The sequence below is a fragment of the Sus scrofa genome, chromosome 3, assembly GCF_054392235.1.
Source record: "Sus scrofa isolate SSC_HxYL_T2T_F1_AM1 chromosome 3, Sscrofa_HxYL_maternal_Yorkshire_Landrace_v2.0, whole genome shotgun sequence".
Lineage (NCBI taxonomy): Eukaryota > Metazoa > Chordata > Mammalia > Artiodactyla > Suidae > Sus > Sus scrofa.
The window spans coordinates 81,155,151-81,180,248 of record NC_139385.1 but is presented as its reverse complement, the minus strand read 5'-3'; the positions used below and the strand labels follow the sequence as shown (position 1 = coordinate 81,180,248).

Below are 25,098 nucleotides of genomic sequence, written 5' to 3'. Positions count from 1 at the left end.
CCCAGTGTAGGGTAACCTGACAGGCCTCCGGCGACCACAGGTCTGGGGGTTGCTTGCTTGCTTCAGGTCTCATAGGCAGAGTTCCTGCACTGTGGGGGGCTCTGACCTGTACAAGTTCTAACTCCGTTGTGCCCCACACCCAGCCATGGAGTTTGTGGACAGAATTATGCTCCTCTCACCGTTGACAGAGCAATAATTCTAGGTGCTCCAAATGAAAGGGGGAATTGCATTGGGTTGAATCATTTGGGGGCATTTGCCAAATGGCATGTGCCCCACAGTCCCCCACCCCATTAAATTCCTGCCAGAGGAAGCCTCCAGAATGGGCGTGGAGATGCTGGATCAAAAACAAGTAGCAAGGTACTGGACTAGAATCTGTTCCCTTCTGAGTCTTTGTTATGGGAAGGACATGGGGTGGCTCTTTCTCGAGTCATTTTCGTTCTTACTTTTTATTGCTTGCTCTGCCCTTTAAGGGTAAGCTCTCGGTACTCCGGTTCCCTTGTTGATGCTGGGAATGATCCTGGAGCCCTGGAAGAGGGAGGAACAGCATCCTCTGCCCAGGAGCCTGCGTCTGTCTGAACTATTGACGCTGCAGGATCCCGTGGGGGCATTGGGAGCCAGTGAGAGGCGAGGGGTTGGTGCTAGGAGGACCCAGAGGAGAGGCATTTTCCCTGGTCCTGGGACCTCCAGTGGCCCCTGTGCTGGGGGAGGGCAGCTCCTCTCTGTGGCGTCGCTTCAGTTTCCGGAGGCAGGACGTCATGTGCTTTGACGGTAGACCCGCAAGTTGCCTTCCCATCCTCCTTCAGCACATCTCGCCTGGGACTGGCTGTGTGCGGGGCGCTGCGCTGAGCCTGAGCCGCGGTAAAGGGGAGGCAGTATTTACTCTGTCCTTAATGAGCTCACAGTCTGCGGAGGGAGACAAGCGTGGAAACAAATAGTTACAGTACAGACTGGCAGGGCTGTAGGGGAGGGATGCCCTGAAGGCAGAAACCAGCCTTAGTCACTGTTGGGCCCAGAGAGCCCATCGCGGAAGGAAAGGGACCTGTTTGGAGAGTTTCCGCGCAGTGGTAGGTGAAGGATGAGGGGGGGACTTCCAGGAGGAGGGCGGCATCTGCCCTGAACCTGGTGTGTAGAGATGCTGCTCGAATGCTCGCGGCTGGTGGCAGGAATGTGGAAGGACGAGCACAGACCACAGGGCACCACCTGAGGGTGTTCATGGATCCTCAAGGTGGAAGGTAAGCCGTGTTGGGTTAATTACTCTTGGAATCTTCCCCTGGGGCTGCCCTCAGGTTTCTGAACCACTCAGCGTTCCTGTCTCACCTTCTTAGTGACCAACTGAGGTTCTGTATTATTTGCTTGGATGGTCCAAGGCTGTTGAATTTGGGGTGGGGAGACCCTGACGAGGCCCACCGAATATAAGGCGTTCTTACAAGCACTTAGGAGGGCATGTGGGCTGTGGGCAGAGATTCACCTGCTCCCTGTCAGCCCCGGGGGTGGGGGGTAGGCTGAGTGCATTCTGTTTGTCGGTATGGGAGCGTGCGGGTGGGGTTGCTGGCTGGCTCTGTGTTCCTTCTGACGTCACTGGGCGCCTGGGCTCAGTCATGTTCTGCTGCATCTCTGAGAAGGAGCACCTTTGCTGCTGCTGCTGTTCTTCCACCTCCTCCTTGGCTGTCTCCTCCCTGCACTTGCCGTTGATACAGACTTCCGCTGCCAAACCTAATTGTGAGGCCCGATCAGTGAATGAAGGCAAAGGCAGTTCCCATGACAACCGCAAAGAGTTTCAAATATAGGGGATGATGTGTGTGTGATGGGTTGCAATTACTTGGGTGGAAATTGACGCGTGGACACCAGTGACTTCAAACATAGGCTCTGAAGGTGGAGGGGGTGTTGGGTTTCTTTGGCAGGATCCTTTGTGCCATGGAGAGGGAAGGGAAGGTCACAGGCTTCCCCCACAGTTAATTCCAAGTGCCTTTAGTGTGTGGAATGTCGGGCCAAACCCCGCAGGGGCTTCACAAAGGCACAACTCTAACCATTCTGGTTGGAGAGGTGGGACACACAGAGAGACAGACAGCAGTACCAAGTGTCAAGTGAGAAACATTAGAAGTGCTGTCAGTTGGCAGAGGACTGGGTAACCCGAGAAGGCTTCCTGGAGGAAGTGGGGCCTGAACTGAGCTTTGAAGTAAAGCCTGGTGGGGAGTGACCTCGTTCAGGACACAGCCATGGCGAGGGAGAAGTCGCCCCTCTACACTCTCTCAACTCTAGAAGAGGTAGGTTGATAAAATCATAGAGCCGCACAGAGCAGCACCAACTGTATTGCAATGAGTGAGAGGGGGGTGAGAACTCTGCTTAGTCTCCCAGTTTCTCCATCTGTAGCATGGGCATGAAAAATTCCTGTCTCATGGGTTTGTTTTGAGGGTGAAGTTAGATACAGTACATCATGCTCCAGTTTACAGGGCTTGGCGTCAGGTTGGTGCTTGGTGGTTGCTCCTTTGAGTCCCTCCGAATCTACGTGTGGGTGCGTCCCCGTTTCCTAGTCTTTATATATCTGTGTAGGTTCTGGCCTGTGGGTATTCGTGTTTCTGAGGTTCTCTGTGTTGGGGTATTTTGTGGGTTCTGAGAGCCAGTAAACCCATTCACCTCCCTGGTGGGGAGGGCTGTGGCCCCATTCCTGCTGCTGGGAGTGTAGTAGGGTCTAGGGCTTGTGGCGGAAGGTGGGGAGGGTCCCAGCTACTTCTGCATTGGTCACTGTGAAGCCCCAGATATAGAGAGGGGAGCAGGTGGGGGCGGGAGGGGGTCAGGTATAGGGTGTGGAGAGGGGCCCCTGCTGGAGGCAGGGTGGCCCCAGCATGTGCATCCCTGACTCCTTGGAATGCTAACATTCCAGGTGCCTCAGAAAAGGGCAGGGGGCCAGGGTAGGATAGAGATGCCCTGGGGACCACGGGCTCTGCTAGGGTGTCTGCAGGCTTCGAGAGGCCGGGCCAGGATCTGTGGTGAAGGTGGGGCTAAGTTAGCGCCAGGAGGTGGTTCAGGCAGCGTCAGGGTGGCTTGTGTAGCCTTGTGAGGAAGATGGGTGCTGGCTGAACAAGGCTGGGCCGTGGTTATGGTTCAGTTGTGCTAAATCTTGTCTTCCCAGGAGAGAAGTATCCCTCTGATCCTTGGGGACCTCAGAGAACAGGCCGACCAGGAGAGTGGCCTCTGCATCTTAGGGCCCAAGCCCCTGCTTCTCTACTCTCCTTGTGCAGAAACTCAGCTCAGCACATTCCATCTCTGTGCAGAGCCTATCGAGTGGGGAAGACAGGGCCCCTGCCCACGTGGGGAAGATGGCCATGTAAATAAATAACTGCTCTTGGTTGTGGCTGCTCTAGAAGAGGCCCTGAGAGGAGAGGGTGATGCTCATGGGGGCTGGATGAGCTGGGAAGGCAGCAGAGGGAGGTAATGTTTGGATTAAGCCTTGCACTGTATTAGCTTGCAGAGTGGGGGAGAGGCGGGGGCACCTAGGCAAGGAGCAGCATGGCCGAGTCTCTGAAGCATGAACATATTACTATTCTCAGAGCCACAGCTTAAAGGGAAGTGGTCTGGTTCAAGGGACACCATCCTTCTTTGCATTTCCCTGGGGTTCTCTAGGAGAGAAGGGCCAGAGAACTGGAATGAGAAAGGCCCGCATTGGAATTCTACCTCCCCACTTACCAGCTGTGAGTTGATGAGCAAGTAACTTAACATCTCTAAGCCTGTTTTCCCATAAGGTTGTGTGTGGAGTAAGTCGGATGAGATGCTCCCACAGCATGGTTGGCACAGTGCCTGGGACGTAGCAGGGGCTTGATAAACTGTGGCAGCCGCAGCAGCAACAGTATTGATTGTTGCTATCCATGCAGCGTTAGTTGCTCTTATCCAGTGGCAGACTGGTGTGGGGTGGGTGGGTGAGGCAGGGATTTGGGGGTCCAAGATGAAGGAGGCACTTCACTTGGCCTGGCTAAGGTCAGAGCTAAGGGGAACAGAAGCCTGTGGCTGAGGACAATGCTCCTTGCCCTGCCCTGTCACCTGCCTTCCTCCCTGCCCTAGGGAGGCGCCAAGTAGGGCTGCCCTTTGTCCCCAGGGTGGGGCAGGTGTGGGCCCTGGTGCCTCCTGGAATCCCCTCACCAGAGGCCAGCTTTGATGTCTTTCCTAAGGCATCTCACCCCATTCTGAGTACCCCTTGGGCTTCAGGGAGGGGGAGTTATTGGGCAGGTGCGGTGAAGCTGGTAGCAGAGTGCGTCACTGAAATGAACTCTTTCATATCCTAACTAGTTCTTCTCTAGTATGAGAAGTAGCACACAGTCACACAGTGAGCTCTCTCAGTAGTTAAGAGTGGTAACTAGCAGTGCCTACACTGGCGGGCACTGTGTTTCATTTTTTTAGGAGTCCTCACAACTGTGGATGAGGTAGCTGCTTTTGTAGTTCTCTTTTGCAGATGAACAAAAGTAGGCTAAGAAGCGAGGTGCCACTGCCCGGGTCCTGCAGCTAGATAGGAGAACCAGGACCTGAACCAGATGTGTGAGTACCAGAGCCCATGGAAGGCCCGTTCCTGGAAGGCGGAGGCTCTGGGGCGTTCAGCTATGGGGAGGGGATGGAGTGAGGCAGGATGTGCCCTGGGGTGCCTAGGAATTGCAGGGCTTTCCCCTCCCTTTTCCGTTCTTTCTCCTTCTGTCTCCTGGGGCTTGCAGCCTCCAGAGGCTCAGAGTCTGGGAACTGGAGGTCTGGCGCTGCCTCCCCTCCTCAGCCTCTCCAGGGAATGGGAAGCCCTGAGATCTGGGGGCATCACCTCACGTGGCCTTTCTAAAAGAGGAGGAGACACTGAGTGTGGTGGTGAGGCTGTATGGAGGGGGTGGCGTCTGTTCAGGCACCGGGGATGAGTGATCCTAAGATGCCATGTGGGTGTTTGTGTGCAAGGGAGGGCACCTCTGACTTGGTGAGGCTTTGAGCCACAGGCAGTGTGGGCTTCAGGAAGAAATCTGTCAGAGGGGGGGCGGAGTAGGACTGCATAATGGTTAAGAGTCTGGTCTTGAGAGCCAGTCAGACCTGGCTGAAGTCCTCGTGCTGCCCTGCTCTAGCTGTGTCACCTTGGGTAAGTTACTTCACTTATCTTGCCTGTTTCCTTATGTGCAAAACGGGGTGAAGGTTCATATTGCCAAGCCTTTTTTTTTTTTTTTTCTTTCTTGGAAGATTGCAGGGGCCGTTGCTCTTATCATAGCGCCTGGCACTGTCCTAGTTGCTGCTAGGATGAGGCAGTTTGCTGGTGTCCTAGGGTTAGAGAGTGGCCCGAGGCGGGGAATCCCGCCAACATCAGCTCTACCCCAGGCGCAGTCTGTCTTTGACCCGCTAGATGCAGAGGATGCCTCTGGGTAGTACCTTCGGCCCCGACTCTCGGGAGGAGGCGGGGGTGTCCCGGGATCCCCTGCCTGCCGGGAGTGGCGGGCCTGGGCCGCAGCCAGCACGGCTCCGCGGCACCCTTGGCGGTGCCCCCGCCTCCCAACTGGGCAGGTCCAGCCCCCGGCGGCCCTGCCCCCGCTCGGCCGGCCGCAGGGATTGGCTGGCGAGCGCGCCGCCCCCTCCACACCAGCCTCGCCGGCGGCGGGGAGGGGAGCCAAGCCGGCAGCTGGCCGCCGCCGCCTCTGCAGTGCCTCCCTCCGTGCGCTCCGGCGGGGATAATGGGAGGCCCGCCGGCCGATGCACCAGAGGAGGCCGGCCGAGGTAGAGCGGGCAGGGCGGGGAGGGACGAGGCCAGACCGGACGCAGGAGGAGGGGCAGAGTCCTCCTGGATCTTGGGAGGATGGAAAAAGGAGAAATGAAAACAAAAACACTCTGGAAGGCGAATGAGCCCATCCACCGCGCGTCTGGGTGGCAGCTGGAGGCAGGAAGATGGTCCCTGCTATCCTTTCTTTCCGAGGCCCCCTGCCTCCCCTTCTCCCGCTTCCCCTGCAGCGCCGCTGGGGGTGCAGCAGAAGGACTTTGCTGCTTTCCTGGTGTCAGCCTGGCTCATCAGTCTCTCCGGCTTCTTTTGCAGGTGGAAATAAAGGCTGCTGAAGGAGCCGGGCCGTGGGGACAAGGGGCAGCTGTCAAGGTACCTTGTGTGTGTGTGTGTGTGTGTGTGTGTGTGTGTGTGTGTGTGTGTGTGTGGTAGGGGTGAAGTGTTTGACTGGATTGGATAAAAATAAAGGGTCTCCTCTGGTGATCCCTTAATCTCCCACTGTGTGTGTAGCAGCAGCTGAGGGGGAGGGGCGGCGGGGGTGTGGGCGGCCAATGAATTCTCAGGCCTGTGTGGGTTTTGTTTGGATTCTTTTTGCTTTCTCAGCTGGATGGTTTGGGTGCAGTTGGGACTGGGTTTGTTGAACTGGTTTTTTTTTTTTTTTTTAAGACATGCAACCCACTCCCCACCCTTGCCTCTGGAAATCTCTCGAGAATGTCCCTGGCACTGTTGGTTTGCATCCAATCTGCAGAAATCCCCGGGGGGGTTGGGGGGGATAAGGGAGAGGGGGAATTGCGCTCCTGAGTCTGAAGCTGATAGGGTGTCATTAGTCATGCTGCTGTCACCATGGAGATGGCTGGAGAGGAGGTGGTGGGGGTGAGGATATTTTGGGTAGGGTGGGGGCTGATGCAACATCATGACTGGGAATCCTGCAGGCGGGTGGCTGCTGTTACTCTGTGCAGCCTGGTGTCTGGGGGCCTGGGAAGGGCATGTCACCTACCAGGTGCGTGGAAAGTGGAGAAAGGGGCACTGAGCTTCTCCGTGTGGTTGTCCCAGGGCCACAGGGCTGGGGTATTTGGGGCAGGGCAGAGTCTGTGGAATAGAAGCCATTGCAAGGAAACACAGATGTTTTTCCCAGGTTGGCAAGGACTAGGATCAGTAGGTTTTCTTGGGCATTGCTCTGTTTTCAGGGCTGGGGATCCTCTGTGAGTTTGGGATTACTCAGCAGTATCCTCTGCTGGCCCAGGGTGGAGAAAACAGAGCAAGAGGCAGCTCCGTGTAACTGCCTCTCAAGATCGGAGAGGCTGGGGAAGGAGTGTAGGGACAGGTGGGCAGGGCAGGACTGGATGGGACTTCTCCTAGGAGGGGGAGCCCATTCCTACCGCTGCCTCAGCTCTGTCTTCCCCTTCAGCTTCCGGAGCCTGTGAGGAGCTGAGGGAATCTGGTTGCTGAGGTAGCAGGTGGGCGAGCTGCTCATGTCCCCAGATGCTCTTAGATTTTCTCCCTGGAAATCCTCCTCTGGCTTCCTGGGAAAACTGTGGGTGCTGGAAGTGCCACCCTCACTGCCTGGGCGGGGACGCTGGCAGGGAGGGGCCCTGCTTCCCCTCAGGGGGTGGGGGCTCCTGTGTGAGGTTGCGGGGTGGATCAGGAGCCAGGGTGGTTCCCTGGCCTCCTCCCAAGAAACTTCAGGCAAGGAAGTGCTTGGGGGAGGGCAAGGCTTTTGCTTCTGGGGGAAGGAGAAGAAGAGCCAGGTGCCACCAGCTCCCCTGAACTGGGCGACGCCTCGGTGAGTCTGGAAGTAGTGGGCGACCACCTGGGACGAGACTGTGGGAGGCCCCTGAGGCAGGCAGAGGGCGGTTGATACTGGCGATGCCGTGGGTGGGGAGAGAGCTATGAGCTCACTCCACGCCCTTTCTCCAGAGCAGAATCCCCAGGTTCCACCTCCACTTCCTCTTCTGGCCTCCCACCACTGACAGGGGGGAGCTGTGATCACCTGTGTGCCGTTGAGGGCTGCGGACCCGGAGATCATGGAGCGCACCTGATCTGCCCCCCACCGTGGGGAAAGCAGGACAAGGAGTTGAGGACAGATGGGCTCAGGGAGAGGGCAGCTCCCTCCCTCCTCCGTGTCTCCGGCCTGGTCAGCCAGAGCTTCCCTCTCTGCTGGGAGGAAGGACTGCTGGCAGGTTTGTTTACTCCGGAAAGCACCCCCTCCTGCCTAGCGATGGCTTCTCTTCAGCTCTCTCCAAGTGTGTTCTCCGTTCCTCCCGGCCTGCATTCTGCTGGCCCTGCCCTCCCGCTGGCAGCTCCCAGCCTAATATCCACCCATCGTCGTGTTGTGGGTATGGAGCGGGGCTGCCTGAAAAACCAGAGGATGCCCTTCAAACATGTCTTCCTCCTCCTGCCTCCTTGAGGGGGGCGGAGGGCTGAGCTGGCGGCGTTTTTAAAGCTCTGAGGTTGTGCCTGTGCTTGTTTTTATTGCTGAGCTGTCTGTCGGAAAATCATAACTTCCTCTTGGCCCAGCTTGGGCATTGCCAGCAAGTACTGGGACCTGCAGCCCCTGTTCCTGGTGCCACCTTCCTCCCGTCATTTTCTTAGGTGGCCAGTGGAGTGTGGTGTCCCACAGAGCCCAGAAGAGCAGTTTTCTCCCATCCTCTTCCATGAGGAGGTGGTGGTGTAGGAAGATGTGTGTGGTGTGTGAGCTCGTTCAGATCAGGAAAGGGCTCCGGGACACAGGACAAGGGGCTCTCCCAGTCGCTGTTCCCAGGGATGAGGACAGGATCAAAGGATGGCTAAGCTCCCTGAGTGAAGGGTGTCCAGCAGCCACTGGGAATGTGCTCATCTCCTGTGTGCTGAGTCCTGCCAGGGTTTCCAAACCATCCCTGTGGTGGAGTGTGTGTAGTGCCTGGCACAGGCGTGGAGTGGCGTTTGAACGCAGGTGGTCATTTTACCATCTGGCACATTACATGTCTACCCGTGATATCCTAAGGAACGTGCCGTGGCACCTCCTTCTTGGCAGCCTGGACGGGAGTGAGTGCCCAGTGCCGAGAACACCAGGCGGCCCCGCTCTCTCTCGGACTCCCATGCTGCTCCCACGCTCTGCCCCAGGGGAAGCCTCCACTGGCTGAGGATGTCTGGAAGCTATTTGGGGCCTCTGCTCAGGATCTCTGCCTTCTGTCTTGCCTTCAGACCATTGCAGACATAGTCCTTTGTCAAGGACCTGTGATCCTCAACCTTCTGCACACTGTGGGTCACTCCTACTAGTTCCTTCTGGCCTGCTCTTCCCACTCTCTAGCCCTTGGTGAGAGGCCAGGGGGAAGCCTTTTCTCCCTGGGGTACATTATAAGCAGTAGTGAACTTGGGGTTTTGTAGAAGCAAGTGAGCACGTCAGGGTAAAATGGGAAAGGAACCAACCAAGTGGATTTAGAGTTGAGATTGAGGATGGAGAGAGAGGGTTTCCCCATGCATGACATGTACTATTATGGTTAGAGTGCCAGAGCCCAGCTCCACCTCCCGGTGACCCTAGCCATTTTCAAATGTCTTGGGAGAGGGAGAAGACTTTGCAGGGCAGTTAGGTGAGTGAGCCCAAAAGAGAGGCTTCCAGCCCGAGATGGTGCAGATCCTGGAGCCTGCCCACAGGGGGGCTGTGGTGGCTCCGTAGCCCCTTCGCTGGAGCTAGCTGAGGAGAGGCCCAGGTACCAGGCTCCCTCCAGCTGCAGATAGACTTTTCTGCTAGAAATGGTCTTTGTGGTCTTGCCAAGTCCCCTCCCATGCCCCAGAGGCTGGAGCAAATGGTTTGGCTGGCCGGGAGGGGGGGTAGGGAGTGTGGGGAGGGGCCTTGGTTTGGCTCAGCTTTTGGGTCTCTGGTCTTTCCCACTCTGACCTCTTGGGCTTTTGGCCTAGTTTCCTCTTGTACATCTGGCAGTCAGCTGAGGACTCCCCCTTGTTCCCAGCCTGTCTGGAGCTTCCGAGGAGGAATCGTATGGGTTAGTTTAGGAAGCTTTTGGGCGGATAGGGGATGGCTGGCTGAGACAGAATACAGATGATCATGCTCTCCAGAGCTGACTCTACCCCCATCCACTTCACCTTCGTTTCTCCCTCCCTTTGTCTTTCCACATTTACTGAGCATTTCCCTTGTTCCAGGTACAGTACTAGGTCCTGAAAACTAAGAGGAATCATTGTTATTTGATATTCACAATATTCTTGGAAGTAACAGACTTTGACTGAATTGCCAAAAACCATAACATTGAGTGGGAAAACCAGCACTGGAAGGTTTCTTTTGTTTGTTTGTTTGTTTGTTTCTTTAATACAGCGAATGCTTTCGATCTTGTGTTTGGGGTTATTAACTTGCACGTGGCCGGCCATGCCACTTGCCCCCAACCAGGCTTAGCTCTTTCCATCTGCTTTCACCACCAGCTCAGTGGACGTCAAGAGACTTTGAAAGAAAAATTGACATGTCAACCTTGCTTCCATAAGTTAGTGTTTCGGGGATCTGGCCATTGCACATTAGGGTAGTGGGGTCAGAAATGGACCAGCTGAAACCATAGCTTAGTTTTGAAAGGGAGGTGTTGGCTTTAGATGTGTTGGGCTTGAGAGTCAGGAGAAGCTGAAAGGAAGTACTATGCCTGGGCAGTTCACCTTGAACCTGAAATTGTCTTCTACTCCTTTGAAGTGTGTGGGTCCTGCAGCCCTTAAAGCTTTAGGGGCTCCCTCAAGGCCGCTGGCAGAGAAGAGGAGGGTGAGAAGTCCTATCGTCCAGTTTCTTTTTCTCGCATCCCAACTCTTCTACTCTTGAGCTCTGACGTTAGCCATGGGTGGTCGTTTGGTATCCCTGGGCCTTAGTTTCTTCTGTAAAATGAAGGGGTTGCCTCCAAAGTTTTTCTTATACTAGACGGGGACGAGGGCCAGTTTTCCAATTTCCAAAATATCACAGACCGAAAAACAGGTCCTACTGTGTCCAACTAGTTGGCAGCTGCTCAGCACTGTCCAGACCAATCTGTGAGCCACTGGCCGAGGTGGTGCAGGTGAATGCACGTGTGGATGGCGTGGCAGGTTCAGCGCGCCATGCAGATCTCTAAAGGCTTACTCTGGGTTCCTGTGTGTACGTCGTGGTGAGCTGGTGACAAACGGGCTGTTCGCTGAACAGCCCTATTTAGAACTTTGCTTCCGGGAAAGCGGAGGGTCTCTGTTTTGGCCCTTCTTTTCCCTACTTCTCCATCATGGGGCAGAGCCACCACTTGGAAGACTAGGGATCTTGCTGCCCCAGAATTCTCTTGGAGGACCTCATAGGATTTTGCTTGCATCTCCACTTCTGTAGATAAGAATGCCTCCTGTCTGCCTTTTTCCCTGTGCAGGTCTCAGGTGCTGATGGTGGGTCACCAGAACCTGTGAGCAGGACTCTGGAAGAGAGGGAGAGAGTGTGTGTGCACTGCATGACTTAAAGGAGTACAACGGTTAAGGTTGAGGCCAGGCCCTATAGTGGCCCGGGGACTCGGGCCCTGCCAGACACGAAAGCTCCACTGCCTCGGCCAGGGAACCTTGACTTCTGTGCTTCTCTTTGCTGGCTCTCCATAACACAGAGCGCTGATCACACACTCTGCCCTGATTTCTGTAAGGGCGGACATCCCAATATTTTTAATAGCAGGAGTTCAGGAATCTCCTTCCTAATTTAGCCCCCCCCCCACCCCTGCCCGCAACTATTTTGTTTTCCGCTTGGGAGTGGTCTTTTCACTTAAGATGCTGAAGATTAGACGGAAAGAGTAAAAATATTAATTTCCTTCTACCCCTGCTGCCTCGTCCCAGAGGAGAGAGGGGAGGGGCCGAGGTATAGGTAACACTGTACCCATATGCTCCAGAAATACTCCTTGGGAGGCAAACATCCCAAGGACAGTGAGATTAGGGCCTAAGCAAATCCTGGTTACTTACCTCTATGGCCTGAAACTCCTGCGCCCTTGGTGCTTAAGTAATTGGATTTCTCAATCCCGCCTCCAAGCATTTTTTATGCGTAATCCTAACCTCATGGGCTTTGCAAGGGAAATAAAGACATTGAAAGGGTTTGTAGCTTCTCCCTGAATGGGAGCTCCTCAGCTCCCTGCCCTGTTGACTGAGTTTTCCCGCTCCCCTGCAGCCCCCTCACCAGGAGTCTGCCCTTTAGCCTGCTGGCCTTGATTTCCAGCCATGCTAAACAGATGGAGTTTACGGAAGGAGCTGTTTCCTGCCGGTCCACCTTCCTGAACCTGAGGGGAGGGTTGCATCTCTGATTCGGGCTGGCAGCTCTGCAGAAGGTGGAGGAACCACCTAGTTACTAGGGATCTGATAGCCCCACCCGGAACCGCAGACGGACTCCCTGTGCTGCCCCCGCTCCCTTGAGTGTGCCTCTGGGTCACCTCATTTCTCTGCTGGCGCGAACAAGTTCGGGCTGGGTGAAGAGGGTGCCGCTTACTGTCCCAGACTCTGCGGGACCCAGAGAGGGGACGCTCTGCCTTCCCAGTTGTTGCCCTGCACCTGAGCTCTAGTCGGGGAGTGCAGATGCGCACTTTCAGTGGTGTGCTGGAGCCTACACCCAGGAGATGCCCACCTATTCTTCCTGGCACTGCAGATTCTTTTCTCTTCCCCCGCTGTGCTCTTCCTCACAAGACACCCTTCATGGCCTCAGCCTGTCTCACCCCTCGTGCTTTGAACTCAGCCCCAAGTTCTAAACTGAGCAGAAAGAGGGCCTCTTCGCAAGGTGTGGGCAGAGGACTGCTTGAGGCAGAATTATCTAGGAGCCTGTAAAGTGCTGTGAGGCTATCAGGCCAAGACAGCCATCTCCTGGGGTCCCCCCTGGGGGTTCTTGTCATATAATTAGGTAGATGAGATGCAGGATGAATTGGTGCATCCCTGGGTTAGGTTGGAACCTCTTGGCAGCTGAGCCGTGTGGCATCCCCTTTTCACTGCCGCTACCGCTCGTCCTTGAGCCAGGTCCCACCTGATGACTGAGCTCTACACTGACCTCTTCCCTGTGGCCCATCTTCCCACTGTTATTTCTCTCGGTTTCCTGTTTTCTAGCTGTGGGTTCCCGGTGGTGTCGTTTGGTCCCTGGGTAGTAGTTAGGGCTCAGCTCTGGGGTTGTGTGGTTGGAGTGGTGTGTATGGACAAGTGGGCTGAAGCAGTCTGAACACCAGCTGGGAACCAGAGCCCAGGGGTCCGTGTCCAACCTCTGGGAAGCCCCTCCCCCTTACTGTCCAGAGGCCACCTCCTCCTTGTGGGGGGCATTGCTCCCCGCTTGGAGTCTCTGCTGAGGTCTGGGGCAGCGGGGTCAGGGGCAGCACTTCAGCCCTAAACATTTGCTCCCTGTGAACAGCCTCCGCCAGGACGGGCAGGGGCCCTGTTTCAACTTGCCTGGAGAGTTTCCCCTGGCCAGTCCCTCTGGTTCAACTCGTTTAGTGGTTCTCAGCGCCACTGTGTATTAAAATCACGTGTGGAGCTTTGAAAAAAGAAAATATCCGTGTCTGGGCCCCAGCGCCAGAGGATCTGATGTTACTGGTCTGGGGTGGAGCCCAGGCCCCAGCATTTTTCAGAGCTCCCCAGGTGACTTACATGTGTACTCAGAGTGGAGAGCCTCCACCCCTGTCCTTTTGGCTTTCCCTGTCTCCTGTATCCCTGGGTTGCTCCAGAATTTTTCTCTTATCTATTGATAATTTTAGTGATAAGCTTTCCAGACTCTGTATTTATTTAAGACAATGAGACGTGTCAGACAAAATCCTGGACTGAATGTTCTGTTCCATGAAAGCGATCCATAAGTTCATCCTTATTAAAACCAGAATTCAAGAGGGAAATTCTGGAGCTGATGGCAGAAACTAAGTGTTCGCCTCTCAGCTTTTAATTTTGAGGGAACTTTTCACTGAAGTATAGCATACACACAAAAAGGCACGTCCTGTGTACAGCTTGTCGAGTTTCGCCGAAGTAAAGCACACCTGCGTGACCAGCACCTGGGTCAAGAAGCGAGTGCTGTTGCTACTATGCAGAATTTCTGCGGCATTTGGGCAAGTGGGTGAGGCCCTGCCTAGTATGGCAGTGTGTGCCAGCTTGGGGCTAGGAGGGCTTCGGCTTGTCCTCTGACAGGAACACCTTTGCACACCTCTGTGGGGGTTCCCGAAACTGAGTGGGTTTCAGGGTGATGGGGCCCGCAGCAGTGGACTCCTGCCAGCCCCTCTCCAGTGTTACCCTCTCCTCTGTCACCTTGACTTCCTTTCCCACCTTGGCCTTTAGGCTTGCCTCTCCTCAGTCTTGGCTAAATCCCAAACTCTGTTAACATTTTTGGGCTTTTAATTCTTTTTTTTTTTTTTTTTTTTTGATAAGGTAGATAACACATGTTCTTTGGAAAAATTAGAAAATAGAAATAGAAGGGAAGGGATTTGCTCATAATACACAACCCAGTTAAACACTTTTACCTGGAGCGTCCCTCTAGACTTGATTCTATGTATGCCGTTCACTTGGTTTTTATTGTTTTTAAAAATGGAGTCGCTCCACATTATAGCGTGCTTGGCCCTACCTAAAAACTAACGGTAATGCTGTGTGTTGAGCACTTACCGGGTGTGAGGCTCATGGGGCAAAGTTTTCATAGTTCTCTCTCTCTCTCTGTTCCTATGACAACTCCAAGGCAGGCGGTGGTAGCCCCAACTTTCAGATAAGAAAACAGAGATTCAGGACAGTGGTGTGACCAAGGGCTGATGTTTCACAAGTAGGAAGAGCTGGCACTGAGACCAGGGATATCTCTTTAACATAGTTTTAAGATAAGAGATATTTCTCCTTCACCTGTTAATAAGGTGAATTGTGTTGATGCGTTTCTTTAATACTGAACTTCCTTGCATTCCTTGAATATGCATAGTTGGCAATGGGGAATTTATTTTAATATGCTGTTTTGGTTTGATTTATTAATGTGGGAGTTCTGCATCTATATTTGTGAATGAGACTGACCTGTGATTTTCATTTTGTGTTTCCATTGTCAGATATTGGTATTAGAGTAATAATAACTTCATATAATGTGTTGTGAAACTTTTCTTCTTTCTTTATGCTCTGGAACAGTTTAAATACAGTTTAAATGGTCAGCTCATTCCTTAAGGAGTTGAAAAAAAAAATTCTTCTGATGAAACCACCTGAGCCTGGTACTTTATTTGAAGGATGGGCTTTTGCAGCTTTTGGATTCTTTTCTCCTCTATAAAAGTGTATAGATTTGCCAGTTGTGCTTTCCGTTTTCTAAAGCGTTAATTTCTACTTTAGTCTTTATTAATTGTCTTTTTTCTTTTTAGGTTTCTTTGGTATATGTTTTTCTAGAGTCAGTTGGATCCTTAGGACATTTTGTTTTTTATCTTTTTCTACTTTTTTCTTCTTTGATAACACACACATTTAAAAAGGTGACTTTTTCTCTGCCTTCCACTGTGGCCTCATTCTTCTGGTTTTGATATCTTATGTCTGCTGGAGCTCTTGGGGAGATGCTGATGGCATAGCCAACATGCAAATACCAAGTTCTGAAGTAGTCTGACTCCTCTTCCTCCCAAGAGAGGGAGAGAGAGAGGGAGAGGGAGAGGGGGAGGGGGAGGGGGAGGGGGAGGGGGAGAGAGGGAGAGAGGGAGAGAGGGAGAGAGGGAGAGAGGGAGAGAGGGAGAGAGGGAGAGAAATCTTTGACCCAGACTTCCTGGTCTAGCTTAGCTGGCCTAGGCTGCAGGTTCAAGTGTTGCTCCCTGCTTCTTTCATGCACCTTTAGAAGCTCTGGCCCATCCCTGAGGCCACGAATAATGTCCTTAAGGGGGAGAGGACAGTAGAAGACAAGTGAGGTATCCATAATGCTAGGAGTCCTGTGCTCCAGTGAAAATCCATTTCTGCATTCCCTCTTAGAGCTCAGGGTGCCACAGCAGTGACTCCAGTTGGAAAAGCACAGTCTCCCCTCTCTGAGTCCAGCGGAGCCTGAGGTGGTGGGGGGAGCCTCTGCACCCAGCCTGAACTTCTTCAAGCCAGCAGAGAAGGGCTTGGCCCAGGAAGACGCTGTAGCACCTGGTCTTCCTTTCTCACCCTTTATGTTGACTCCCCAGAGAACAGTAAAAGCCAGGGAAGAGTCTGGGCAGGGGGGCAGAGAAGGCATGGACTTCAAGTTCAACCTAGAAACCAATGGCAATATTTTTCTTCTTTCTTTTCCCCTGTGTCTTCTCTGCCCCAGTGTAATCCCCATTAACAATTGAAAATGAGTACATGCCTCCAAAATGAGTGTATGAACTTACTCCACCCCACGGTAATGTGTCTGTACCATGCCTTTTTCGGCGGGTAATTTTATATTTGCTCATATGTTGAGGCCATCTTTCCATGTCGGTATGCTTATCTTAGCCTTTTCAGTGGCTGTGGAGTGTTTCCGTTTACAGGTTTATTGTAATTAATTGTCTTCTATTGGTGGACACTTATAGTTCCAGTTTTTTTTTCTTTTTTTTTGCAATTATAAATATTGTAGCAGGAGTTCCTGTTATGGCTCAGTGGCTCGGTTAAGAACCCGACATAGTGTCTGTGAGAATGTGAGTTTGATCCCTGGCCTTGTTCAGTGGGTTAAGGATCTGGTGGTGTCACAGCTACACTGTAGGTCACAGATGCAGCTCAGATCCCTGTTGCCTTGGCTGTGGTGTAGGCCGTCAGCTGCAGCTCCAATTCAGCCCCTAGCCTGGGAACTTTCATATACCCCAGGTGCCTCCCTATAAAGGAAAAAAAAAATGATGTAGCAGTTTACATAGTAGTTTACTTTTTTTTTTTTTTTTGCTTTTTAGGGCCGCAGCCTCGGCATATGGAAGTTTCCAGGTTAGGGGTCAAATTGGAGCTACAACTGCCAGCCTATGTCACAACCACAGCCATGCTGGATCCCTATGACCTACACCACAGCTCATGGCAACACCAGATCCTTAACCCACTGAGCAAGGCCAGGGATTGAGCCTGCAACCTCATGGTTCCTAGTCAGATTTGTTTCTGCTGTGCCACGAGGGGAACTCTTGTAGTTTACATATTTGTACGTATATTCTGGGTTTATTTGTTCAAGTATTTGTATAGGACAAAACAATACAAATGGAGTTTTAATTGGCACCACCAAATTGCCCTGCAAAATGTAATTGGATAATATCAATCAAGTTTACTCTCCTACTAACACTGAATAAGGAATTATCAGACTTTTTTTTTTCCCCCAGCTGTATCTGCCTTCAGCATATGGACACTCTTGGGCCAGGGATCAAATCCGAGCCACACCTGTGACCTACACCACAGCTTTGGCAAAGCCAGATCCTTAACATGCTGCACCACAGTGAAAACTCCAATTTTGTGTGGTTTTCTTTTTTGTTTGTTTGGTTTTGGCCATACTCATGGCATGCAGTGCCAACAGTGGGTCCTTAACCCACTGATCCACAGAGGAATTCCTTCAGTCTTTAATTTTTACCAATTTGGTAGGTGAAAAAGGATATCACATTTTTTTATTATTGAACGTGAGAATATTTTAAATGTTAACCATTTTTGCATTTATTCTATGTATTACCTGTTGTATCCGTTACCCACTTTTAATTAGATTGTCTATTTATTGATTTATTAAAGTTCTTAATATGTTATCAATATTAATCTTACTGTATTTTGAAAAAAAATTGGCTTCTCATTTGTCTTTCATTTTGTCCATCTAATGGAAATTTGATTTTTATACACTGGAATTCATCAGTATTTTGGCATCCAAGTTTGTACTTTATAGTATGGTTTTATTTTATATATTTAGATCACTCTAAGCTGAGATTCATTTTTGTATATGGTATAAGATAGAGATTGAATTTTCCCAAAGAGAAAGTTTGTTATCTCTGATCTATTTATTAAATATTTATAGTTTCCCAAATGACTTTCAATTCTACCTTGAGCATTTGGTAAATATTCACATATTCATAAGCAAACTTTTAGGGCCTCTCCAGTTCCATGGAATTATTTGTCCGATTCTGTTGTATTTCATTGTTTTAATTACTGCAGTTTTTATATAACAATTTGGATTAAACAAAAACAAAAACTCATTTTTTCCACACAATTTCTTTGGCTTCTCTCTTGAATTTCCTTTTCCAAATCAGCTTATAAACCGCTTGTCAAGTTCTCTGAAAAATGTTGGAATTTTTCAGTTGGGATCACATGGAACTTATAGATTATTTTGAGGAGAATGAACAGCTTTATACTGAGTCTACCCATCGAGGGAATAAATATTCTATTCTAGTCTTTTTTTTTTTTTTTCCCTTCCCTCCCACACCCACAACACCCACAGCATGTGGAAGTTCCTGGGCTAGGAATCGAACCTGAACCACAGTTGCACCCTGTGCCATGGTTGTGGCAATGCTGGATCCTTAACTCTCTTCGCCAGAAGGGAACTTCTATTCTAGTCTTTTTGTGTGTCCATCAAAGTTGTAAAGTTTTCCTCATGTGAGGATTACATGTCTTTTGTTATGTTTATTCCTGAGCTACTGTAGGCTCTCTTGTTTGTCGCTGCCCCTTGCACTTTCTAGCCTGTTAGCAAAGGTATGCTGGCAACTGTCTGGCTTTTGTCAGGTGCTGTATGATGGCCAAGCAGCCCCTTGTCCCCTCAGTCCCCGTACATGCTTCTGTACCAGTGCAGCCATACTTTAGTGCCTGGTATGAATTTCTCATGGTGAGGTGCTCATCTTAGTTTCATTCCCCAGGAGCTGGCACAAAGCCTGGCATGCAGTAAATCCTTTTAATAAATGCTGTGGAGTCAAATTGATGCGAGACAATGAGCTTCACCTCTTCAAAGTGTGACAACCTAGGCCAGTGTGAGGAGCAGAATCTAAAGCAGCCCTGGCGCCAAGCCTGAAAGCTGCGAGCTGGATAACAGGGGTGGGGCACCTGCCCTGTCCCCACAGTAGAAAAGAGAAAAAAGGTCCTGGACCATTTTCCCACCAGCCGATATCAGGGAGGAGCCCTCTGAACCCTCACCTCGTAATTACCCCGGACAGACAGCCCAGCGGGCCTTAACCCTCATTAGCGTTAACCCATAGGGAGAGCCCGCCTTGGTGGTTCCCAGACACCTGAAGGGAGCATGAAACAGACTTAGCTGTAACTGCTCTGTGGGGATGAGGATTCCTCAAGGCTGGAAGCAGAGCTTGTAAGCCCACTGGTGAACTGGCTCCGTGTCTGTGTGGCTGGTCTCCTTTCTCAAAGGTAGTGTCTTCTCTCTACTCTTCTCCTCCAGAGTCTGCGACACCCCCAGCTCTATCTCCCCACCTCCACCCCAGCTTCCAAGTGAAGTTTATTTCTCTCAGTGTGCCATTCCCCCTCATTGTGTCTTGTAATTGGGGAATGAATGAAAGGCACCTTTTCTTGGTGGAGCTGTCCAGTGCAAGCCACTCTGCCTTACTCCGCTGCTGGTCCTCCCATAGGCATAGGTCCCTGATCTGTGCTGCCTGGGAAGGCTGGATCCACCAGGACCCATGAACGAGGGACCCCTCCTCCCTGGGGCACCAGGGTTACAGGCCTGGAGACACAAGAATCCCCGCGGTGTTAAGCAGAGGTCAGGATTTCTGCCTCTAGGTCTGTAAAGAGAAGGTGTGGGGAGGGATCCGCTTGGCTTTGCATATAAAAGAAATAGCCTAACTTAGAGGTGGGCTGTGAGCAGCTCGAGGTTCTTCTGCCTCTGCCAGTCCCTCTGCCTCCGCCGTGTGGCTGGTTCTGTGTGTTTGCCTGCAGCAGTGGATGGTTCTCATTTAGCCTGTGGGCTGTTTGTCTTCCCCTTCAGTGCTCAGGGTGGCAGAGAAATGTTCTTTCTGGCTCCTCTGCTAGTTGAATCTCTGGGATGGTGGAACCCAGGGTACACCCAGGAGGTGGAGGAGGAGGCAGAAACACTGCTCTGTGCCTTGCCTCATCTGTGTCTTGCTCGCTCCCCCAGTGCCCTCCTGGGGTGGGAGAGGTCACCACGCCTGCCTGGGCTGTTTGGAGTCCTGGTTGGGGGGCGCCTCATGGCAGCCACAGCTGCACCTCTGCCGGCTCTGGAGGAGCTTCTTTCTCAGGGCGCTGAGCAGAAACCCTTGACAGATGGGCCTCCGTGAATTCGTGGAGGTGTTCCAAGTGCCTTCACATTGTGGCTGCTCAGGGCTCCGGCTCACCTGTTGGAGAAAGCCTTTTCCCAGCCTGCCCCCACCCACGGGGCGCCCTCTTCCAGGAGTAGAGGCCTGAGTGCTGGCAGGTTTGCTCGCTGTCAATGGAAAGAGACTGCTGCTCCCTGCCCTCCTGTCAGACCCTCCGTTCACCCAGTTTCTGGACTAGCTGGGACTGCCCGCCTTTCTGCGCTCACCCTCACTCCCTAGGGCTGTTGGAGGGGGAGTTCTGGAGTGTAGTTGGAGGAGCACCATGTCTGAATCCCTCCATAGACACAGACAGGGTTGGTATTGGTATCTGGGGGTGGGATGTGGGAGTCTGCGTCTGAGGCCAGCTGCCTTTAGGTATTTCTACTCCCACAAGAGTCTGAAAAACTGTCAGTCAGTGTCAGTGTATGTAAAAGGGGCTGTATTTGGGGCTCCCAGTGCTTGATGAGGACTTGAAAAGACCTGCCTCAAAGCGCTGCGATGGTTAATGAAGAGGCCAAGCATGGAGATCCCGTCATGGCTCAGTGGAAACGAATCTGACTAGGATCTATGAGGACGCAGGTTCGATCCCTGGCCTCACTCGCTGGCTTAAGGATCCAGCATTGCTGTGAGCTGTGGTGTAGCTCGAAGATGTGGCTGTGGTGTAGACGGGCAGCTGCAGCTCTGATTCGATCCCTAGCCTAAGGAACCCCCCATAAGCCGTTGGGTGCAGCTCTAAAAAGACAAAAACAAAAACAAAAAATAAAAAAATAAAAAGAGGCCAAGCATTATTCAAACACATGTAGAATCAAGAGAGACTAGTGTAAAAGCTATTAGATTTCAGATAAGATCAAACTCTAGGAAATAGTTAACTTTTTTTTGTTGCTGTCTATTACAAAGAATGCAAATTCATTGTAGAAAGATCAAGAAATTCGGGTAGGCAAATAGGGAAAATATCGTCATTTTATCATTCAGAACTCCCGTTAACCTGTTAATATTTTTATAGCTTTTAGTATTTGATAATAGTCTATATTTTAAAAAATTTAAGTGCCTATTGATTTTTATCCCCAGTTATAAAAATTATGCATGTTTCTTAAATGCAATTTTTTATTGGTATAAAAATTGGTGTAAAATTTTCTGATTTGCAAAATTTTTATTGCTGTATTTAGTTATCTACACTTTTTTGTCAATGTATTTTGATTTGCTTTGCCTGTTCTTCTCGTGATTTTCTCGTGAATTCATAAAAGAGCTTCATATATTAGTGGTATTAATGCTTTATCACATCTTGGCAAATGTTACAAATGTCTCTTAATTTTTTAATGTTATTGTTTTACTTTGCCATACTTTTTTATATGACTATATCTAGTTCTAGTAGTTTGCTGGTTGATTTGTTTTGTTTTTGTCAAATAGAACAGGCACTGGTTTTGCAATATTTTAAGAGGAATTGAACAAAATCAGCCAGGTATAGTCCAGATCTGTGCTCCTTACATTTTAATGTTTATCCAGATCACCTGGGAAATTCTGTACAATGCTTTTTCTAACTGAGCAGGTCTATAGTGGGGCCTGAGATGCTGCATTTCTTTTCTTTCTTTTTTTTTTTTTTTCTTTTTGGCTTTTGTCTTTTTAGGGCTGCAACCGTGCCATATGGAGGTTCCCAGGGTTGGGGTCCAATTGGGGCTCTTGCTGCCAGCCTACACCACAGCCACAGCAATGCTGGATCTGAGCCATGTCTGCGACCTACACCACAGCTCACAGCAACGCTGGATCCTTAACCCACTGAGCAAGGCCACGGACCGAACCTGCAACTTCATGGTTCCTAGTTGGATTCTGTTCTGCTGAGCCACAACAGGAACGCTGATGCTGCATTTCTAACAAGCTCTCTGGTGCTGCTGCTGCTCTGTTGCTGCCCATTGGATCACGCAAGGGCCAGAAGTTTCCAAGCCTGGCTAATGACAGGGGTACTTGAGGAGCATTTTGAAACAGTTTTCTGGGCCTTTTCCTGGAGATGTCAGGCTCTGGCCAAGTCTGGTTGGGTGACTTAGAGAAAGTGCTTTGGCCCTTCTGAGCCCTCGGAGTGCTTGTCTGTACAGTAGAGAGGTAGTGCTTACCTCACAGGGATCTGGGATAATTAAAGAAGAAGAGAGCCATATTTTTTTTTATGAGCCAGAAAAATCATTTGTCTTCTGGGCCTTGTGCCTTTGACATCTCTCTTTCTCAAGTTCGTTGCCCTCTGACAAATTTCTACTTGTTTGGTGATTACTATGTTAAGTATTTCTACCTCTTGAAAAAGTTTTCTTTGAATATTTTCCTCTCATTCATGTTTTCAAAGTTTTTAGTAAAGCATTTCATGTCTTAATCACTTAGGATGGTTATACTCAATGTAAATTTTTATGTTTTCTTTTTAAAAAGAAGCAGCCTTGTCAGAAGGTAGCATATTTGAGGAGTTCCCGTCGTGGCTCAGTGGTTAACGAATCTGACTAGGAACCATGAGGTTGCAGGTTTGATCCCTGGCCTTGCTCAGTGGGTTAAGGATCTGGTGTTGCTGTGAGCTGTGGTGTAGGTCGTAGACGCGGCTCAGGTCCCCGGTTGCTGTGGCTCTTTCGTAGGGTGGCGGCTTCAGCTCCAATTCGACCCCTAGCCTGGGAACCTCCAAATGCCACGGGTGCAGCCCAAGAAATGGCAAAAAAAAAAAAAAAAAAAAAAAAAGTAGCATATTTTATTGACCTTTTGGCAAGCCGTCTCTTAGATTCATTTATAAATACCCCTGCATTTTGTTTTCTAAGCAGCTGTTTCTGTGTTCTCACTACTGCTTTCTTTTTCCTTTTATGTAGTTTTTATTTTCTAGCTTCTTGGATTGAAACCTATAGTTTCCTTCTTGCTTAACAAAAATATTTATGAAACATGAATTTTTCTCGTTAATAGCTATTGTTTTCATTGATATTAGTTAATCTTCAAATCTGTAATTGTGATTTTTTTCCCCACAGAAACAACTCTATTTTTATACTCTATTACATATGAGTATATCAGATGACATATTTAAATGATATTTCAAGTACATACTTACTATAACAAGTTCCACTGGCATAAATAGGTTGGAAATAAATGTAATTGTGATTTTGACACCCCCCCCAACCCTAGAGTTGTTTAGAAGACTTATTTAAGATTTCCGTGTTGTGTTCTTTTGGTCAGAGGGGGCCGAAGGATGCCCTCCCAGGGCGGTACTGCTTGTCAGCGCAGGCTGCAATTCTGTGTGCCCTATGGGCCTGCGTGTTCAGTTGGAGCTTGTGTGTATGTGTGTGTGTGTTGCTGAAGCTTCAGATGAGCCCTCTTGGGTGTGCTCTGTAGGTGTCAAGGGAGGGGGTCTAGGAGGGACTGGGGTAGCCCCTATTCTGGGGTTCTCTGATTCTCCCGACAGCCAGCTGGATGCTGCCCAGGTGTCCCCTTTCTTACTTGCCTTCTGGTCCGTGGTGCTCATGCAGGGCCTGGGGTAGGGTCTGGGGCTGTTCTCTCAGTGGTCAGAAGAGCTTGGGGGCTGGTAGGCAGGGAGGACTTGAGTCAGAGGCCCGTTCCAGAGCCTTCCTGCTGTTGCTGAGAGCCGTGCTCACACTGTTTCCTGTGCCTTGTCTGTCAAATGCCGATAATGTTACCTTTTCACAGAAACTGGAAGAGTCTCAGAGAGCATCTAGTAACATAACTCTTTTAAAAAATACTGTTATTTTGGCACAATTTCAGAGTTTCAGGAAAGTTGCAAGAGTGGTACAGAGAATTCTCTGCACTGAGGTTCCCAAATGTTAACATTTTGCTACATTTGCCTTATTCTTTTCTATCTCTTTCTCTGTAATTTTTATTTGATCCATTTGAAAGTAAGTAGCAAATGTGATACCCTTTATTTCTAAATATTTGAGTGTGGATTTTCTAAAGTCACATAAAAAACCACAGTGCAGGGATCAAAATCAGTAACTATAACATGGAAGCAGCACAGTACAGGCTTGATCTATAGACCTTGTAAACACTAATAACACTCACCTACAGATCTTATTCAAATTCTGCCAATTGTCACAACCTCTTTTGAAAGAGGAAAGACCCCCTAGATCACACATATTCATTGGCCAGGATTTTTTAGTTTCCTTTAATCTGAAGCAGATTCTCAGTTTTTCCTGACATTAAAAAAAAAATTGGAGTTCCTTGTCATGGCGCAGTGGAAACAAATCTGACTAGGAACCATGAGGTTGTGGGTTCAATCCCTAGCCTCGCTCAGTGGGTTAATAAGGATCTGGCGTTGACATGAGCTGTGGTGTAGGTCTCAGACATGGCTCAGATCTGGCGGTGCTGTGGCTGTGGCGTAGGCCGGCAGCTATAGCTTCGATTCGACCCCAGCCTGGGAACCTCCACATGCTGCGGGTGCGGCCTTAAAAAGATAAAAAAAGAAAAAAATTTTAAAGCAGTTTAGAAATTTGAGGCCTGGATAAAGTCCAGGACTTACAGCAAAATGGCCTTAGAAGAGCTGGGACTGGGAATCTGGTCTCTCTCAGGTGCTCTCCTGGTCACATGCCCCTCCAGCAGCCAGGTGAACACTTAGCTCCCAGGCCTTTCTCCTTAGCCAGCTCCTCAGGCAGTGAGGTAGGGCAGAGCCCCGTCTCCAGGGAACTGCCTTTTCCTGCATTTCCCTTTGCCCCTCTGTGTGCAGTGCCAGGTCACAGCACCCATCCTCATCCCTTCCCTAGCTGGTTTGGTGTTGGCCAGGGGTCGTGGACAGAGCTGGTGAGAGAGAGGGACTTGAGAACTGGTCTGGCCGGCATTACCTCGGGGCAAGTTGCTTAACTTCTTATGCTTCAGTTTTCTCTTGTGTAAAATCAGGGATCATGAGGATGGAAAAGTAAGGTTCTTAACCATGCCTGGAACGTAGAGGTTGTTATCCATCTTAGCATTTCTCCAGCCTCTGAGTCAAGTAGGAAAAAAATGGAGGTGCAGATCTAAATAATTCACACCGAAACGCTCTGATAACTGAAGGCAAATAAAAATATGGTCCTAATTATACGCAAAACAAACAAACAAACAAAAAACAAAAAAAGTGGTCTGGCCACTGCCACTCCCTTTTGAGAACAGGGCTGAGGAACAAGGATCTTGGAGGGGCATGGCTGCTGCTTTCTGAGGACTGACACCTCAGCTTGGGGGTGTGGCTTAACCCCCTTTGGCAGTTTTGGTGTAAGTGGCCAAACAGCTGAAAGTGGGAGCCTTGGATCTGTCCCGAGGCTGGGCCAGAACCAGCAGGCCACCTGT

General features: G+C 50.5%; 1 protein-coding gene across 8 annotated transcripts in view; it reads left to right on the top strand.

Moving 5' to 3' along the window:
* Nucleotides 1–25,098, top strand: part of TET3 (tet methylcytosine dioxygenase 3) — a 103,189-nt gene that overhangs the window by 11,554 nt on the left and 66,537 nt on the right. For 6 of the 8 annotated variants that reach the window (XM_085018898.1, XM_085018893.1, XM_085018895.1 and 3 more), the window contains exon 3: nt 6,038–6,094. Coding sequence is in view for 5 of the 8 variants with exons in the window: in XM_085018893.1 (XP_084875019.1) it covers nt 6,038–6,094 (57 nt within the window). In the remaining 3 variants the exon portion in view is untranslated. Of the gene's footprint in view, nt 1–5,649; nt 5,725–6,037; nt 6,095–25,098 lie in introns of those variants that run through there. The other 2 variants (XM_085018899.1, XM_085018896.1) reach the window with 1 other exon arrangement.